Consider the following 17,536-nt stretch of genomic DNA (forward strand, 5'->3'; position numbering starts at 1 on the left):
TCCTCCCTACTCCTTCCACTCCTCCCCACTCCTCCCCACTCCTCCCCACTCCTCCTTACTCCTCCCTACTCCTTCCACTCCTCCCTACTCCTCCCCACTCCTCCCCACTCCTCCCCACTCCTCCCTACTCCTCCCCACTCCTTCCCACTCCTCCCCACTCCTCCCCACTCCTCCCTACTCCTTCCACTCCTCCCCACTCCTCCCCACTCCTCCCTACTCCTTCCCACTCCTCCCCACTCCTCCCCACTCCTCCCCACTCCTCCCTACTCCTTCCACTCCTCCCCACTCCTCCTTACTCCTCCCTACTCCTTCCACTCCTCCCTACTCCTCCCCACTCCTTCCCACTCCTCCCCACTCCTCCCCACTCCTCCCTACTCCTTCCACTCCTCCCTACTCCTCCCTACTCCTCTCCACTCCTCCCTACTCCTTCCACTCCTCCCTACTCCTCCCCACTCCTCCCCACACCTCCCCACTCCTCCCCACTCCTCCTTACTCCTCCCTACTCCTTCCACTCCTCCCTACTCCTCCCCACTCCTCCCCACACCTCCCCACTCCTCCCCACTCCTCCTTACTCCTCCCCACTCCTCCCCACTCCTCCCTACTCCTCCCCACTCCTTCCCACTCCTCCCCACTCCTCCCCACTCCTCCCTACTCCTCCCTACTCCTTCCACTCCTCCCCACTCCTCCCCACTCCTCCCCACTCCTCCCTACTCCTTCCACTCCTCCCTACTCCTCCCCACTCCTCCCCACTCCTCCCCACTCCTCCCTACTCCTTCCACTCCTCCCCACTCCTCCCCACTCCTCCCCACTCCTCCCTACTCCTCCCCACTCCTCCCCACACCTCCCCACTCCTCCCCACTCCTCCCTACTCCTTCCACTCCTCCCCACTCCTCCCCACTCCTCCCTACTCCTCCCTACTCCTCCCCACTCCTCCCTACTCCTCCCCACTCCTCCCCACACCTCCCCACTCCTCCCCACTCCTCCCCACTCCTCCCCACTCCTCCCTACTCCTCCCCACTCCTCCCCACTCCTCCCTACTCCTCCCCACTCCTCCCCACACCTCCCCACTCCTCCCCACTCCTCCCTACTCCTTCCACTCCTCCCCACTCCTCCCCACACCTCCCCACTCCTCCCCACTCCTCCCTATTCCTTCCACTCCTCCCTACTCCTTCCACTCCTCCCTACTCCTCCCCACTCCTCCCCACTCCTTCCCACTCCTCCCTACTCCTCCCTACTCCTTCCACTCCTCCCCACTCCTCCCCACACCTCCCCACTCCTCCCTACTCCTCCCCACTCCTCCCCACTCCTCCCCACTCCTCCCTACTCCTCCCCACTCCTCCCCACTCCTCCCCACTCCTCCCCACTCTTCCCCACTCCTCCCCACTCCTCCCTACTCCTCCCCACTCCTCCCACTCCTCCCACTCCTCCCCATTTCTCCCACTGCCCCCCACTCACCCATGACCCTGAGCTCTGTGCCACAGAGGTGTGGGCTCCTGTTCTGCGCCCTCAGGTCCTTGCTGTCGCAGACGTAGACTCCGTTGTCCCTGTAGGTGACCCTGAAGATGGTGAAGTTGACGTAGCCTCCCGTCCTCTGGACGCTGTAGTGGGAGCTGTTGTGGTCCAGCTCCTGCACCTCCTGGCTGCCCTCCCTGGTCCTGTACCACTGCACGGCGCTGGGCTCCCGGCTGGAGCAGAGGAAGTGCACTGCTGTGTTCCTCCTGGCCGCCAGGTAGCGCGGCTGCTGCTGCGCCGCCGGGCAGCGGCTGCCTGCCGGGGGAGGGGGCAGGCTGAGCAGGGGCCTGGGGGGCGGCGGGGGGCAGGCTGCTCCCCCAGGGCTGCTCCCCCAGGGCTGCTCCCCCAGGGCTGCTCCCCAGCGTCTCCTGCCTCAAGGGCTTCTCAGCTCCGTGCACCAGGCTGCTCCTCAGCTGGCAGAGGTGTTCTGCTGGGTTCCATCATTGTCATCACCATCACCATCATCACCATCACCATTGCCACCACCGTCACCACCATCACCACCATCATCACCATCACCACCATCACCACCATCATCACCATCACCATCATCATCACCATCACCATTGCCACCACCATCACCACCATCACCATCATCACCACCATCACCATCACCACCATCACCACCATCACCATCACCACCATCACCATTGCCGCTATCATCACCACCATCATCATCACCATCACCACCTTCACCACCATCACCATTGCCACTACCACCACCATCATCATCATCATCACACCATCATTATCATCATCACCACCATCCCCATCCCTATCATCACCATCACCACCATCATCTCCATCACCATCACCATCACCACCATCACCATCATCACCATCACCACCATCACCATCACCACCATCACCATCACCACCATCACCATCATCACCATCACCACCATCACCATCATCACCATCACCATCATCACCATCACCATCACCACCATCACCATCACCACCATCACCATCATCACCATCACCATCACCACCATCACCATCACCACCATCACCATCATCACCATCACCATCATCACCATCATCACCATCACCATCATCACCATCACCATCACCACCATCACCACCATCACCACTATCACCATCATCACCATCACCATCATCACCATCACCATCACCACCATCACCACCATCACCATCATCAACATCACCACCATCATCATCACCATCACCATCACCATCATCACCATCACCACCATCACCATCATCATCATCACCATCATCATCACCACCACCACCATCAGCATCATCTTCACCATCACCATCACCACCATCATCATCACTGTCATCATCACCATCATCACCACCATCACCACCATCATCATCATCATCAGGGGCAGAAGCTGAGCTGTGGGCTGACAAATGCTCCTCATGGGAGCTGCAGCTTCCTGTGGGAATGGCTTCGCTCCTTCCCTGCTCCCTCCTCTTCCTCCCCACACCCTACTGGTCCCAGCTGTGAGTCTCTGCTGGCACAGACTCCTCTCCCCAGCTGGCTTCAGCCAGGCCTCCATGTTCAGAGATCCACAGCATGGGTTGGGTTGGAAGGGAGCTCAAAGCTCATCCAGCTCCAACCCCCTGCCATGGGCAGGGACACCTCCCACCAGCCCAGCCTGCTCAGGGCCTCATCCGGCCTGGCCTTGAGCACCTCCAGGCAGGGGACAGCCACAGCCTCCCTGGGCAGCCTGTGCCAGTCTCCCCAGCCTCACTCTCAACAATTCCTTCCTCCTCTCCACTCTCAGTCTCTCCTCTCCCAGGTCAAAGCCACTGTTCCTCAGCCTGGCACTCCCAGCCCTTGTCCCAAGTCCCTCCCCAGCTCTCCTGGAGCCCTTCAGGTACTGCAAGGTTGCTCTGAGGTCTCCCTGGAGCATTCTGCAGGCTGAACAGCCCCAACTCTCCCAGCCTGTCCCCACAGGGGAGGTTCTGCAGCCCTCTGAGCATCTTCATGACCTCCTCTGGCCCCTCTCCAGCAGCTCCAGGTCCTTCCTGTGCTGGGGGCCCCAGAGCTGGAGGCACTGCTGCAGGTGGGCTCTGAGCAGAGGGCAGAATCCCCTCCCTGTGCTGCTGCTCTCCCTGCTCTGGCTGCAGCCCAGCTCCTGCCTGCTCTGTGCTGTAGTTTGTCTCTCTGCCCATGTCTGGGTGAGCCTGAGGGCATCCTGGCCTTGCAGAGGTCATGTCTAGCACCCTGTGGGTGGGAATGGGCAAGGACCTTGTGCATGAGCACAGAGCCTGGTGCCAAGGCTCCTCCATGCAAGCAGCTCTGCAGGCAAGGAGGAAGCCTCTGTGTGTGTGCTGAGCAGCCAGAACAGGGCTGGCTCTGCAGGGGGGGAGCAAGGAGCAGGGCTGGGGAAATGCCACAGAGGAGAGGACACAGCCTGGGAGCTGCTGTGAGGGAGCAGCAGAGCCTGGGCCCAGCAGCTGCCTGCTGATGAGACATCTCCAGCTCTGCAGGGCACTGGGTGGCACAGCCAGCAGGGCCTGGGGGGGCCCTGGGGGCATGCAGAGGGGGGAGAGGTTACCTGTGCTGTTGGTGGGGCTGTACTTGGCTGCTGAGATCCCACCTGCAAGACAGGAGAAGGGCTCTGAGGTCACAGAGGCACAGAATGGGAGGGAGCTCACCCACTCCAACCCCCTGCCACAGCAGGGCACCCAGGGCAGGGCACCCAGGGCAGGGCACCAGGGCAGGGCACCAGGGCAGGGCACCTAGGGGCACAGCCAGGGGGGCTGGAAAGGCTCCAGAGGAGACTCCACAACCTCTCTGGGCAGCCTGCTCCAGGGCTCTGGTGGCACCATGGGATGGCATGGAGCAGGGATGGCATGGAGCATGGGGTGGCATGGAGCATGGGATGGCATGGAGCAGGGGGTGGCATGGAGCAGGGAATGGCATGGAGCATGGGGTGGCATGGAGCAGGGGTGGCATGGAGCAGGGGGTGGCAGGGAGCATGGGGTGGCAGGGAGCATGGGGTGGCATGGAGCAGGGGGTGGCAGGGAGCATGGGGTGGCATGGAGCAGGGGTGGCATGGAGCATGGGGTGGCATGGAGCATGGGCTGGCATGGAGTGTGGGGTGGCATGGAGCATGGGATGGCATGGAGCAGGGATGGCATGGAGCATGGGCAGGCATGGAGCATGGGGTGGCATGGAGCAGGGGGTGGCATGGAGCATGGGCTGGCATGGAGTGTGGGGTGGCATGGAGCATGGGATGGCATGGAGCTTGGGGTGGCATGGAGCATGGGCAGGCATGGAGCAGGGATGGCATGGAGCATGGGCAGGCATGGAGCATGGGATGGCATGGAGCAGGGGGTGGCATGGAGCAGGGGGTGGCATGGAGCATGGGCAGGCATGGAGCAGGGGGTGGCAGGGAGCATGGGGTGGCATGGAGCAGGGGTGGCATGGAGCATGGGGTGGCATGGAGCATGGGCTGGCATGGAGTGTGGGGTGGCATGGAGCATGGGATGGCATGGAGCAGGGATGGCATGGAGCATGGGCAGGCATGGAGCATGGGGTGGCATGGAGCAGGGGGTGGCATGGAGCAGGGATGGCATGGAGCATGGGCAGGCATGGAGCATGGGGTGGCATGGAGCAGGGGGTGGCATGGAGCATGGGCTGGCATGGAGTGTGGGGTGGCATGGAGCATGGGATGGCATGGAGCTTGGGGTGGCATGGAGCATGGGCAGGCATGGAGCAGGGGGTGGCATTGGGCAGGGGGTGGCATGGAGCATGGGCAGGCATGGAGCAGGGATGGCATGGAGCATGGGATGGCATGGAGCATGGGGTGGCATGGAGCAGGGAATGGCATGGAGCATGGGGTGGCATGGAGCAGGGGGTGGCATGGAGCAGGGGGTGGCATGGAGCATGGGCAGGCATGGAGCATGGGATGGCATGGAGCAGGGGGTGGCATGGAGCAGGGGGTGGCATGGAGCATGGGATGGCATGGAGCATGGGCAGGCATGGAGCATGGGATGGCATGGAGCATGGGCAGGCATGGAGCAGGGATGGCATGGAGCAGGGGGTGGCATGGAGCATGGGCTGGCATGGAGCGTGGGGTGGCATGGAGCAGGGGGTGGCATGGAGCATGGGATGGCATGGAGCATGGGATGGCATGGAGCATGGGCAGGCATGGAGCAGGGATGGCATGGAGCAGGGGGTGGCATGGAGCGTGGGGTGGCATGGAGCGTGGGGTGGCATGGAGCAGGGGGTGGCATGGAGCAGGGGGTGGCATGGAGCGTGGGGTGGCATGGAGCAGGGGGTGGCATGGAGCATGGGGTGGCATGGAGCAGGGGGTGGCATGGAGCGTGGGGTGGCATGGAGCAGGGGGTGGCATGGAGCATGGGATGGCATGGAGCAGGGGGTGGCATGGAGCATGGGATGGCATGGAGCATGGGCAGGCATGGAGCATGGGATGGCATGGAGCAGGGGGTGGCATTGGGCAGGGGGTGGCATGGAGCATGGGATGGCATGGAGCAGGGGGTGGCATTGGGCAGGGGGTGGCATGGAGCATGGGCAGGCATGAAGCAGGGATGGCATGGAGCATGGGGTGGCAGGGAGCATGGGCTGGCATGGAGTGTGGGGTGGCATGGAGCATGGGCAGGCATGGAGCAGGGATGGCATGGAGCATGGGCAGGCATGGAGCATGGGATGGCATGGAGCATGGGGTGGCAGGGAGCATGGGCAGGCATGGAGCATGGGCAGGCATGGAGCAGGGATGGCATGGAGCATGGGCAGGCATGGAGCATGGGATGGCATGGAGCATGGGGTGGCAGGGAGCATGGGCAGGCATGGAGCAGGGATGGCATGGAGCATGGGATGGCATGGAGCAGGGGGTGGCATGGAGCATGGGGTGGCAGGGAGCATGGGATGGCATGGAGCAGGGGGTGGCATGGAGCATGGGGTGGCAGGGAGCATGGGCAGGCATGGAGCAGGGATGGCATGGAGCATGGGCAGGCATGGAGCATGGGATGGCATGGAGCAGGGGGTGGCATGGAGCAGGGATGGCATGGAGCATGGGATGGCATGGAGCAGGGGGTGGCATGGAGCATGGGGTGGCAGGGAGCATGGGCAGGCATGGAGCAGGGATGGCATAGAGCATGGGCAGGCATGAAGCAGGGATGGCATGGAGCAGGGGGTGGCATGGAGCAGGGATGGCATGGAGCATGGGCAGGCATGAAGCAGGGATGGCATGGAGCATGGGGTGGCATGGAGCATGGGCAGGCATGGAGCTTGGGGTGGCATGGAGCATGGGGTGGCATGGAGCAGGGGGTGGCAGGGAGCAGGGAATGGCATGGAGCAGGGAATGGCATGGAGCTTGGGGTGGCATGGAGCATGGGGTGGCATGGAGCATGGGCTGGCATGGAGCAGGGGGTGGCAGGGAGCAGGGAATGGCATGGAGCTTGGGGTGGCATGGAGCATGGGGTGGCAGGGAGCAGGGAATGGCATGGAGCTTGGGGTGGCATGGAGCATGGGGTGGCAGGGAGCAGGGAATGGCATGGAGCAGGGGGTGGCATGGAGCATGGGCAGGCATGGAGCTTGGGGTGGCATGGAGCATGGGATGGCATGGAGCAGGGGGTGGCATGGAGCAGGGGGTGGCATGGAGCATGGGGTGGCATGGAGCATGGGATGGCATGGAGCAGGGGGTGGCACGGAGCAGGGGGTGGCATGGAGCAGGGATGGCATGGAGCATGGGCTGGCATGGACCCATCACCCTCTGCTGCCGGAGTGTTTGTGGCCATCAGCCAGATCCCTGCTCAGAGGGCACAGAGCAGAGCAGGTCTGGGTTCAAAGCCTCCTCTCTGCAGCCCATCTCCTGAATCTTCTCTGAGCTGCTGGGCATCCAGGCAGACCAACCCTGGCTGCTGGCACCCCCAGGCTGGCAGCCCCAGGCTGGCACCCCCAGGCTGGCAGCCCCCAGAGACTCCTCCTTTCCCCTTCCCACTTTGTGACCCAACCAGCAGCAGTTTCCCTGCCTGGCCTCCTGGCCCCCCCCGTGCTCAGGGCTGGTTCCCAGCCCCTGGGGCCATGCAGCCTCCCCAGGCCAAGGGCTGGATGGAGCTCTGGGACCTGTGGTGCAGTGCAGGAAGTGGGGTGCGGCAGGGCCCCTCCCAGCACCCATGGGTGCCCCTGTCCCCAGCTCCTGTGCCCCTGTGCCTCGGTTCCTCTTGCTGCAGCTGGGCAGGAAGCCCCAGCCCTGTTTGCTGCCCTGCTCCAGTGCCCAGCCCCCCCCGGGGGAAGCTGGCAGGCAGGGGGGTGCTGCACCACCACCCAGCACCTTGGGCCAGCTGCAAAACACCACCAGCAAGAAGAAGAAGAAAGAGGAGGAAGGAGGAAGGAGGAAGGTTTCATTCCCCACCTTGAGCTTTGGTCCAAGCCTTGCCCCCCTTCTGCAGACCTTCCTGCCCTGAGCTCAGCCCTGCAGGGACCTCCTGGCTCAGCCAGGAGCCTTCAGGGAGTCCTTTGGGTTGGAAGAGACCTTTCAGCTCAGCCAGTCCCAGCCCTGAGCCCAGCACTGCTCAGAGCACCACCAGCCCCTGGCACTCAGCACCACATCCCCAGGGCTTTGGGACCCCTCCAGGGATGGAGACTCCACCACTGCCCTGGGCAGCCTGGGCCAGGCCTTGGCAACCCTTTTGGAGGAGAAATGGTTCCTCATGGCCAACCTGAACCTCCCCTGGGGCAGCTTGAGGCTGTTTCCTGTTATCTTGACACTTGTTTCTTTATGAGAAGAGGCCAACCCCCACCTGGCTCCAGCTCCTTGTGGTAGAGGACTTGCAGAGAGCAAGGAGGTCTCCCTCAGCCTCCTCCAGGCTCAACACCCCCAGCTCCCTCAGCTGCTCCTCCCCAGCCCTGCTCTGAGACCCTTCCCCAGCTCTGTTGCCCTTCTCTGGACCAGCTCCAGCCTCTCAATGTCCTGCTGGGAGTGAGGAGCCCAGAACTGAAGGCAGGATTCCAGCTGTGGCCTCCCCAGTGCCCAGCCCAGGAGGCTGAACCCTGCTGTGCTCCTGCTGCCCACACTGCTGCTGCTCCAGGCCAGGCTGCTGGGAGCCTTCCTGGCCCCCTGGGCACACTGCCCCAGGGCCCTGGCCAGGTCCATGCTGTCCTCTTCCCCTCCACCTCTGCAGGGTGAGCTCTCCCCTCCAGCCCCACTGCCTCTCTTCCTGAGCTGGGGAGATGCTGGGTGCTGGGTGCCTGTCCCTGCCACCTGTGCCCTGGCCACCAGCTGGCACCTGGGGCTTTGCTTTCCATGGTTGGTGGTGTCCTGAAAGAGAGACCAGGCTGGGACAAGGCCCTCAGAGCCCTCACCCTGCTCAGAGCCCTCAGAGCCCTCAGAGCCCTCAGACCCCTCAGAGCCTTCATCCCCCTCAGAGCCCTCACCCTGCTCAGAACCCTCAGAGCCCTCAGACCCCTCAGAACCTTCATCCCCCTCAGAGCCCTCACCCTGCTCAGAGCCCTCTGACCCCTCAGAGCCTTCAGACCCCTCAGAGCCCTCACCCTGCTCAGAGCCCTCACCCTGCTCAGAACCCTCAGAGCCCTCAGACCCCTCAGAGCCTTCATCCCCCTCAGAGCCCTCATCCCCCTCAGAGCCCTCAGAGCCCTCAGAGCCTTCATCCCCCTCAGAGCCCTCACCCTGCTCAGAACCCTCAGAGCCCTCAGAGCCCTCAGACCCCTCAGAGCCTTCATCCCCCTCAGAGCCCTCACCCTGCTCAGAACCCTCAGAGCCCTCATCCCCCTCAGAGCCCTCAGAGCCCTCATCCCCCTAAGAGCCCTCACTGCCCTCAGAGCCCTCACCCTGCTCAGAGCCCTCACCCCCTTATGAGCCCTCAGAGCCCTCATCCCCCTCAGAGCCCTCACCCTGCTCAGAGTCCTCACCCCCCTCAGACCCCTCACCCCCCTCATCCCCCTCAGAACCCTCATAACCCTCACCCTGCTCAGAGCCCTCACCCTCCACCTCAAAACCCTCACCCACAAGACCCTCAACCTCAAGACCCCCACCCTCAAAGCCCTCATTCCCCTCAAAGCCCTCACCCCCCCCTAAGCCCTCACCCCTTTAAAGCCCTCACCCCCCTCAAGGACCTCACCCCCCTCAAAGCCCTCCCCCCCCCAAAGCCCAGATCTCCATAGCTCCAAGGGTGGGCTGAGCTTCCTGTGTCCTCCCCTGCAGGCACCATCAGAGCCAGGAGGCAGCACCATGCCCTGCAGCCATGCTGGCCTGCAGTGGCCACCCAACAGCAGCCCTCAACTCCCTCTGTCCTGAGGGCTGAAGCCTGCCCAGGGTGGGATCTGCTGCAGGCTGCTGAGGAGCTCCCTGCACCCAGCAGGAGGGGTTGGAAGGAGCCAAGAGCTCTGTCCTGGCTGGAGCTGCTGCTGCTTCCCCATGGGGGTGCAACAGGGACCAGCTCAGGGGGGGCCACACAGGAGCCACACATCACCCCCAGGAGCCTCTGTCCTGCTCTTTGTCCTCTGCTCCCAGGCCCTGAACCCCACCCAGCACAAGGATGTGGCTGCTGGGGGCCTCAGCAGCGTCCCCACGGCCCTGAGAGCCCTCAGTGGTAAACACCTCCCCAGAGTCCCCTCTCCTGCCAGCTGCAAGCCCAGCTTGGCACAGCCTGCTGCCCAGGGCAGCTGCTGGGCTGAGGGAGCTCCAGGGCTGCACCCCAGCTCTGCACCCCAACAACAACGGCAACCAAAACCCACCCAGAGCCAGGGCAGGTGCCCAGCCCTGAGCCTCCCTGGGTCCTCCCTGGCCCTGAGCTCCTGCAGGAAGCAGGGCAGGAGGTGGTGGCTGCACAGTGAAGACCTGGGTGAAGGTCCTCACCCGACCCTGGGGCCTGCCCCTGGTGCATGTCTCACAGGAGCTTGGAGTTGCTTGGGTTGGAGAAGACCTCCAAGATCTGAGGTCTCCCTGGAGCCTCCTCCAGACTGAGCAGCCCCAGCTCTCCCAGCCTGGCCCCACAGGGGAGGTTCTGCAGCCCTCTGAGCATCTTCATGACCTCCTCTGGAGCCTCTCCAGCAGCTCCAGGTCCTTCCTGTGCTGGGGGCCCCAGAGCTGGAGGCAGTGCTGCAGGTGGGGGCTGAGCAGAGCAGAGGGCAGAATCCCCTCCCTGTGCTGCTGCTCTCCCTGCTCTGGCTGCAGCCCAGCTCCTGCCTGCTCTGTGCTGTAGTTTGTCTCTCTGCCCATGTCTGGGGGAGCCTGAGGGCATCCTGGCCTTGCAGAGGTCATGTTTAGCACCCTGTGGGTGGGAATGGGCAAGGACCTTGTGCATGAGCACCCAGAGCCAGGGCAGGTGTCCAGCCCTGAGCCTCCCTGGGTCCTCCCTGGCCCTGAGCTCCTGCAGGAAGCAGGGCAGGAGGTGGTGGCTGCACAGTGAAGACCTGGGTGAAGGTCCTCACCAGACCCTGGGGCCTGCCCTTGGTGCATGTCTCACAGGAGCTTGGAGTTGCTTGGGTTGGAGAAGACCTCCAAGATCCTCCAGTCCAAGCAGTCTCTAACCCTGCCAAGCCTGGTGCCAAGCCTCGTGCCAAGCCTGGTGCCAAGCCTGGTGCCAGGCCATGGCCCTCAGCACCACAGCTCTGCCTCCTCTAAACACCCCCAGGGATGGGCACTGCACCAGCTCCCTGGGCAGCCTGTGCCAGGCTTTGAGAACCTTTCCAGGGGAGAGCTTTCTTCTGATGCCCAACCTAAACCTCTCCTGGTGGCCAATTCCTCTTCTCCTTGGGAGAAGAGACCAACCCCCACTGGCTCCAGCCTGCTCTCAGGGAGCTGTGGAGAGCAAGGAGGTCTCTCCTCAGCCTCCTTTTCTCCAGCTCCCTCAGCTGCTCCTCCCCAGCCCTGTCCCCCAGCCCCTTCCCCACCTCCATTGCCCTTCCTGGGATCACAGCCCACGGGTGCTGCCTACCTGTGAGCAGAGCCATGAGCCAGAGGTTCAGCTGCCAGAGGCTCAGCTGGAGCCCCCAGAGCCTCATGCAGAGTTCAGCCATGTTCCAAGGTGGGCAGTGTGGGGACCTGCAGCTGCCACCCCCCTCGCTGCTGCCAAGCCCTGGGGCAGCCCTGACCTCCTACCTCGAGCCAGCAGCCCCCTGCGGCCCCGGGGCAGCCTCTTTCCTGCTCATGTAAATCCTCCTCCTGGGGACTTCCCCCCGGGGGAAGGTTTTGAATGTGCTGCAGACGCTGGGGCAGCCACCCCCGGGCACCAGCCAGCCTCATGTGCCCAACCTGTGCCCCTCCTGGGGCTGTGGTAGGGTGGAGGGCACCATGGAGAGCAGCCAGGCAGAGAGGGACCTGGGGCAGTGGTGGACAGCAGCTGAACAGGAGCCAGCAGTGTGCCCAGGGGGCCAAGAAGGCCAAGGGCATCCTGGCCTGCAGCAGGAAGAGTGTGGCCAGCAGGAGCAGGGAAGTCCTTGTGCCCTGTGCTCAGCACTGCTGAGGCCACACCTGGAGTCCTGTGTCCAGCTCTGGGCTCCTCAGGTCAGGAAAGAGGTTGAGCTGCTGGAAGGTGTCCAGAGAAGGGCAATGAGGCTGGGGAGGGGTCTGGAGCACAGCCCTGGGAGGAGAGGCTGAGGGAGCTGGGGCTGCTTAGCCTGGAGAAGAGGAGGCTCAGGGGAGACCTTCTTGCTCTCTGCAACTCCCTGCAGGGAGGTTGGAGCCAGGTGGGGGTTGGGCTCTTCTGCCAGGCAAGCAGCAGCAGAACAAGAGGACACAGTCTCAAGCTGTGCCAGGGGAGGTTTAGGCTGGAGGTGAGGAGAAAGTTCTTCCTAGCAAGAGAGATTGGCCCAGGGAGGTGGTGGAGTCACCAGGACACCAGGGGGGAAGAAGAGGATGGGAGAGGTGAGAGAGCAGTCCCAGGGGGGAAGGAGAGGATGGGAGAGCTGCTCCCTACTGCTGGAGTTGTACCCTGGGCTGATGCCTCAGAGCCTCTGCTGCCATCACCTCTGCTCCTGGCAGAAACGATGGGGGCTGCCCATGTGCTTGGTGGGCACTGGAGGGGTTTCTCCTGAGCCCTGGGCTTGGAGGTAGGAGCTGAGTGAGGCAGGGCTGCTGGAGGGGCCTGGGGGGCCTCAGATGGCAGCAGTGGGAGCAGGGCACTAACGAAAGAGGCTTTGCTGTGACAGTGGCCAAATTGCTCCCTGCCTGTGGGCTCCTCAGCACCCATGGACTGGCACAGACCTGGTCCAGAGGGGCTCCGTCTGCCCTTGAAGAGCTCTGTTCTTGCAGCAGGGCGGAGGGAGACTCGGTGGTCTCACAGGGAGGGTCCCCTGCCCCCCCTGCCCCCCTTGCCCCTTCCCCTGGGCCACCCCGGGCTGCCCAGCCCACGGTCCCGCCGTGCCCTGCGGGCAGAGCAGGGCTGGTGCCAGGCAGCTGCGGCCGTCCCCAGCCCATTGCTATTCAGCAGGGCTTGGGTTTCAGCGCTGCCCTTTCCCCGCCGCGGGAGGACAGGGCTGGGGCTGCTGCCACCTCCTCCCTGCGGCCCCTGCCTGCGTGGGACCCGGCTGCTCCAGCCCCGGGACGAGCTGTTCCAGCAGGCAGAGCCACAGGCAGGCAGAGCCACAGGCAGGCAGAGCCACAGGCAGGCAGAGCCACAGGCAGGCAGAGCCACAGGCAGGCAGAGCCACAGGCAGGGCCCCCGGGGACGTCAGCGGCCCCCAGGCTGCTTCCTCCTCCAGCCGCACTGACGCAGGAGCCTCCTTCCCCGGCTGCTGCCTCCTGCCCCCCCGGCGGAGCTGCTCCCGGGGGGCGGCTCTGGCCCCTCCGAGCCTGGCTCAGGGGGGCTGCGCCTCCTCCAAGCACACCTTGGCTGAGCCTGCAGCAGGAGGTTCTTCCCCATGAGAGTGGTGAAGCCCTGCAATGGGTTGTGCAGGGAGGTGGTTGAGGCCCCAGCCCTGGAGGTGTTTGCAGCCAGGCTGGCTGAGGCTGTGGCCAGGCTGATCTAGTGTGGGGTGTCCCTGCCCATGGCAGGGGGGTTGGGACTGGCTGATCCTTGTGCTCCCTTCCAACCCTGACTGATACTAGGATACTGTGATACCTCCGGGAGCTTGAGCTCATTGCTGTGAGGCAGCAAGAGCTGCAGGGAGCGGGGAGAGGAGAGGGGAGGATCAACCAGGGTGGAAGAGACCTCAGAGATCATCCAGTCCAACCTCTCCCCCAGCACCATCTGAGCAACTCAACCCTGGCACCAAGGGCCTCATCCAGGCTCTTCCTGAACACCTCCAGGGATGGGGACTCCACCACCTCCCTGGGCAGCACATCCCAGGGCCAATCTCTCTTGCTGGGAAGAACTTTCTCCTCACCTCCAGCCTAAACCTCCCCTGGCACAGCTGGAGACTGTGTCCTCTTGTTCTGCTGCTGCTTGCCTGGCAGAAGAGCCCAACCCCCACCTGGCTGCAACCTCCCTGCAGGGAGTTGCAGAGAGCAAGAAGGTCTCCCCTGAGCCTCCTCTTCTGCAGGCTAAGCAACCCCAGCTCCCTCAGCCTCTCCTCCCAGGGCTGTGCTCCAGACCCCTCCCCAGCTTTCTTGCCCTTCTCTGGACACCTTCCAGCAATGTTTCCTGCTCTGAGGGGCAGGTGCCAGGAGGTGGGTGCCAGGGCTGGGCTGGTAGTGCCAGGGCTGGGCTGGTGGTGCCAGGGCTGGGCTGGTAGTGCCAGGGGCAGGGAGGCTTTTGTGCAGGATGGCACCACCAGGCCCTGCTGAGGACGGCAGGTCCAGCCAAGGCCTTGTGTAGGGACTCTCCATAGCTGCCTTGGAGCTAAGGCAGGGAATGCTTAGGGCAGGCCAAGGGGCAGGGGTTTGAAACTGGAGCAGGGCAGATTGAGGTTGGGCATCAGGAGGAAGTTCTGCAGAGTGAGGCTGGGGAGATGCTGGAACAGGTGGCCCAGGGTGTGCTGGAGGCTCCATCCCTGCAGGCTCTATGTGGCCCTGAGCAAGCTGCTCCAGCTGGAGCTGTCCCTGCTGGCTGCAGGGGGGGTGGCCAAGATGCCCTTGGAGGGTCCCTCTCAACCTGTGAAGATTCACCCCCCTCCCTCCCTCCCCCAGCAGAAAGCAGCAAGCTCTGGATGCTGATGAGAGACCGTGTACAGTTTATTGTAAGAAAGGAACAAAGGCAAAAGGCCTCAGCTCAGAGGGGTCCTGCTCTGGGGCAGCTCCACAGCACCCACCAGCCCAGCAGCATGGGCTGGGGGCACAACCCGGGCTGGAACACCCCTGAGCCACGGGAGGGACCCCAGGGACACCCCTGAGCCACGGGAGGGACCCCAGGGACACCCCTGAGCCAAGGGAAGGATCCCAGGGACACCACTGAGCCACAAGAGGGATCCCAGGGACACCACTGAGCCACAAGAGGGATCCCAGGGACTCCACTGAGCCACGGGAGGGACCCCAGGGACACCCCTGAGCCAAGGGAGGGACCCCAGGGACACCCCTGAGCCACGGGAGGGATCCCAGGGACTCCACTGAGCCACGGGAGGGACCCCAGGGACACCCCTGAGCCACGGGAGGGACCCCAGGGACACCACTGAGCCACAAGAGGGATCCCAGGGACACCCCTGAGCCACAAGAGGGATCCCAGGGACACCACTGAGCCACAAGAGGGATCCCAGGGACACCCCTGAGCCAAGGGAGGGACCCCAGGGACACCCCTGAGCCAAGGGAGGGACCCCAGGGACACCCCTGAGCCACAAGAGGGATCCCAGGGACACCCCTGAGCCACGGGAGGGATCCCAGGGACACCCCTGAGCCACGGGAGGGACCCCAGGGACACCCCTGAGCCACAAGAGGGATCCCAGGGACACCCCTGAGCCACGGGAGGGATCCCAGGGACACCACTGAGCCAAGGGAGGGACCCCAGGGACACCACTGAGCCAAGGGAGGGACCCCAGGGACACCACTGAGCCACGGGAGGGACCCCAGGGACACCCCTGAGCCACAAGAGGGATCCCAGGGACATCCCTGAGCCACGGGAGGGACCCCAGGGACTCCACTGAGCCACGGGAGGGACCCCAGGGACACCACTGAGCCACGGGAGGGACCCCAGGGACACCACTGAGCCAAGGGAAGGATCCCAGGAACACCCCTGAGCCACAAGAGGGATCCCAGGAACACCCCTGAGCCACAAGAGGGATCCCAGGAACACCCCTGAGCCACAAGAGGGATCCCAGGAACACCCCTGAGCCACAAGAGGGATCCCAGGGACACCCCTGAGCCACGGGAGGGACCCCAGGGACACCACTGAGCCACGGGAGGGACCCCAGGGACACCCCTGAGCCAAGGGAGGGACCCCAGGGACACCCCTGAGCCATGGGAGGGACCCCAGGGACACGACTGAGCCACAAGAGGGATCCCAGGGACACCACTGAGCCACGGGAGGGACCCCAGGGACACGACTGAGCCACAAGAGGGATCCCAGGGACACCCCTGAGCCATGGGAATGACCCCAGGGACACCCCTGAGCCATGGGAGGGATCCCAGAGAGCCCAGCCCCTGCCACTGGGTGCTCCCCAGAGAGCCCAGCCTGTGCCCCTGGGTGCTCCCCAGCGCCCCAGGCAGGGCAGGGGTGCTGTGCCAGGCAGTTTTGGGGTGGGGGCACTCACTCCATTAAGATGCTTGAGGGGCCCCCACTGAAGCAGCTCACTGCCAGGACCCTTCAAGCCCCTGCTCCAGCCCCTTGGGGTGCACCTTGTCTCACCTCCAGTGGGACACCCCAGGAGGGTCTTGCTGGGGGTCCTGGGCAATCTCCATGGGACCCCAGACTGGTTTGGCTCAGAGGGGAGCTCAGAACTCACCCAGGGCAACCCCCTGCAGCCAGAGCAGGTTGCTCACAGCCCCAACCAGCCTGCCCCTGGCCAGGGCTGGGACATCCTCTGGCCCCTGGAGGAGCTTTCTTTCCTGCCCCAATCCTCTGGCTGAGAGGAGAAAAGAGGGGAGGGAAGCACGAGCAGAAATCCTCTTTCCCCCTCTCCCCTCCCCCTTTTTTCCCTCCCCCCCCCACATTCATAGCCTGGAGACCTGAAGCATTTGGGCTGCTGGGAGACCTTGAAACCTGCAGCTGAAACCCTGAGGACATCAACCTGTGGGCACTTCTGGTTGGGCTTTTAAGACATTGATTGCACTTTCTCTGCAGAGAACAAAGACAACAACAACGAGGAGGAGGAGGAGGAGGAGAATTAGCAATTAATCAATAATTAACCCCCCAAAGCAAGGTGCTAGCTTAAGACATTGGAGTTGGGTTTTGTTCACCAAACCTTTTGGAGCTACCCTTGGAGGTCCTTTCTCTTGGCTCACCTCACCCTGCTGGCTCCTCTGGAGGAAGGAGAGGGCCAGGGAAACCAAACCAAAGCCCCAAACCCTCTCTCTCCAGCCTGAAGTCACCAAGAGTGAATGACTTTGAAGTCCAAGGGCAGCCACCTGCCTTGGTTGGTGGCTGATGGAGGTCATCCCCATCATGAGGTCATCCCCACCATGAGGTCATTCCCCATCATGAGGTCATCCCCATCATGAGGTCATTCCCCATCATGAGGCCATCCCCATCATGAGGCCATCCCCACCATGAGGCCATCCCCATCATGAGGTCATTCCCACCATGAGGCCATCCCTCATCATGAGGTCATCCCCATCATGAGGCCATCCCCCATCATGAGGCCATCCCCACCATGAGGCCATCCCTCATCATGAGGCCATCCCCACCATGAGGCCATCCCTCATCACGAGGCCATTCCCCATCACGAGGTCATCCCCATCATGAGGCCATTCCCCATCATGAGGCCATCCCCCATCGTGAGGTCATTCCCCATCATGAGGCCATTCCCCATCATGAGGCCATCCCCCATCATGAGGTCATTCCTCATCATGAGGCCATTCCCCATCATGAGGTCATTCCTCATCATGAGGTCATCCCCCACCATGAGGCCATCCCCATCATGAGGCCATCCCCATCATGAGGCCATCCCCACCATGAGGCCATCCCCATCATGAGGCCATCCCCATCATGAGGCCATCCCCATCATGAGGCCATCCCCACCATGAGGCCT

At 63.5% G+C, this 17,536-nt stretch overlaps 2 protein-coding genes across 2 annotated transcripts; both read right to left on the minus strand.

Moving 5' to 3' along the window:
- Nucleotides 1–1,390: 1,390 nt before the first annotated feature.
- Nucleotides 1,391–11,609, minus strand: CD79B (CD79b molecule). The gene is made up of 3 exons (XM_068167179.1): nucleotides 11,416–11,609; nucleotides 4,047–4,088; nucleotides 1,391–1,767 (listed from the first exon to the last, which is right to left on the minus strand). The coding sequence occupies exons 1-3, from the start codon at nucleotides 11,495–11,497 to the stop codon at nucleotides 1,391–1,393; spliced, it is 501 nt and encodes a 166-aa protein (XP_068023280.1). The 5' UTR covers nucleotides 11,498–11,609.
- LOC137455949 (sodium/potassium/calcium exchanger 1-like) lies at nucleotides 1,680–3,660 on the minus strand. Its single transcript, XM_068167133.1, has 3 exons — nucleotides 3,628–3,660; nucleotides 2,248–2,970; nucleotides 1,680–2,193 (listed from the first exon to the last, which is right to left on the minus strand). The coding sequence occupies exons 1-3, from the start codon at nucleotides 3,658–3,660 to the stop codon at nucleotides 1,897–1,899; spliced, it is 1,053 nt and encodes a 350-aa protein (XP_068023234.1). The 3' UTR covers nucleotides 1,680–1,896.
- Nucleotides 11,610–17,536: the final 5,927 nt, after the last annotated feature.

The sequence above is a fragment of the Melanerpes formicivorus genome, unplaced genomic scaffold (assembly GCF_026170545.1).
Source record: "Melanerpes formicivorus ecotype bairdi unplaced genomic scaffold, bMelFor1.0.p_v2 SCAF_113, whole genome shotgun sequence".
Taxonomy (NCBI): Eukaryota; Metazoa; Chordata; class Aves; order Piciformes; family Picidae; genus Melanerpes; species Melanerpes formicivorus.

Excerpts from the sequence above, each read along its gene's own strand:
- CD79B (XM_068167179.1), bottom strand. The coding sequence starts at position 11,497 with ATGGCTGAACTCTGCATGAGGCTCTGGGGGCTCCAGCTGAGCCTCTGG. Across the intron at positions 4,089-11,415 it reads GCTCATGGCTCTGCTCACAG|GTGGGATCTCAGCAGCCAAG; the intron begins GTAGGCAGCACC and ends CCTGTCTTGCAG. Across the intron at positions 1,768-4,046 it reads CAGCCCCACCAACAGCACAG|GCAGCCGCTGCCCGGCGGCG; the intron begins GTAACCTCTCCC and ends CTCCCCCGGCAG.
- LOC137455949 (XM_068167133.1), bottom strand. The coding sequence starts at position 3,660 with ATGGGCAGAGAGACAAACTACAGCACAGAGCAG. Across the intron at positions 2,971-3,627 it reads CAAACTACAGCACAGAGCAG|GGTGTGGGGAGGAAGAGGAG; the intron begins GCAGGAGCTGGG and ends TGGGACCAGTAG. Across the intron at positions 2,194-2,247 it reads ATGATAATGATGGTGTGATG|GTGATGATGATGGTGGTGAT; the intron begins ATGATGATGATG and ends AAGGTGGTGATG.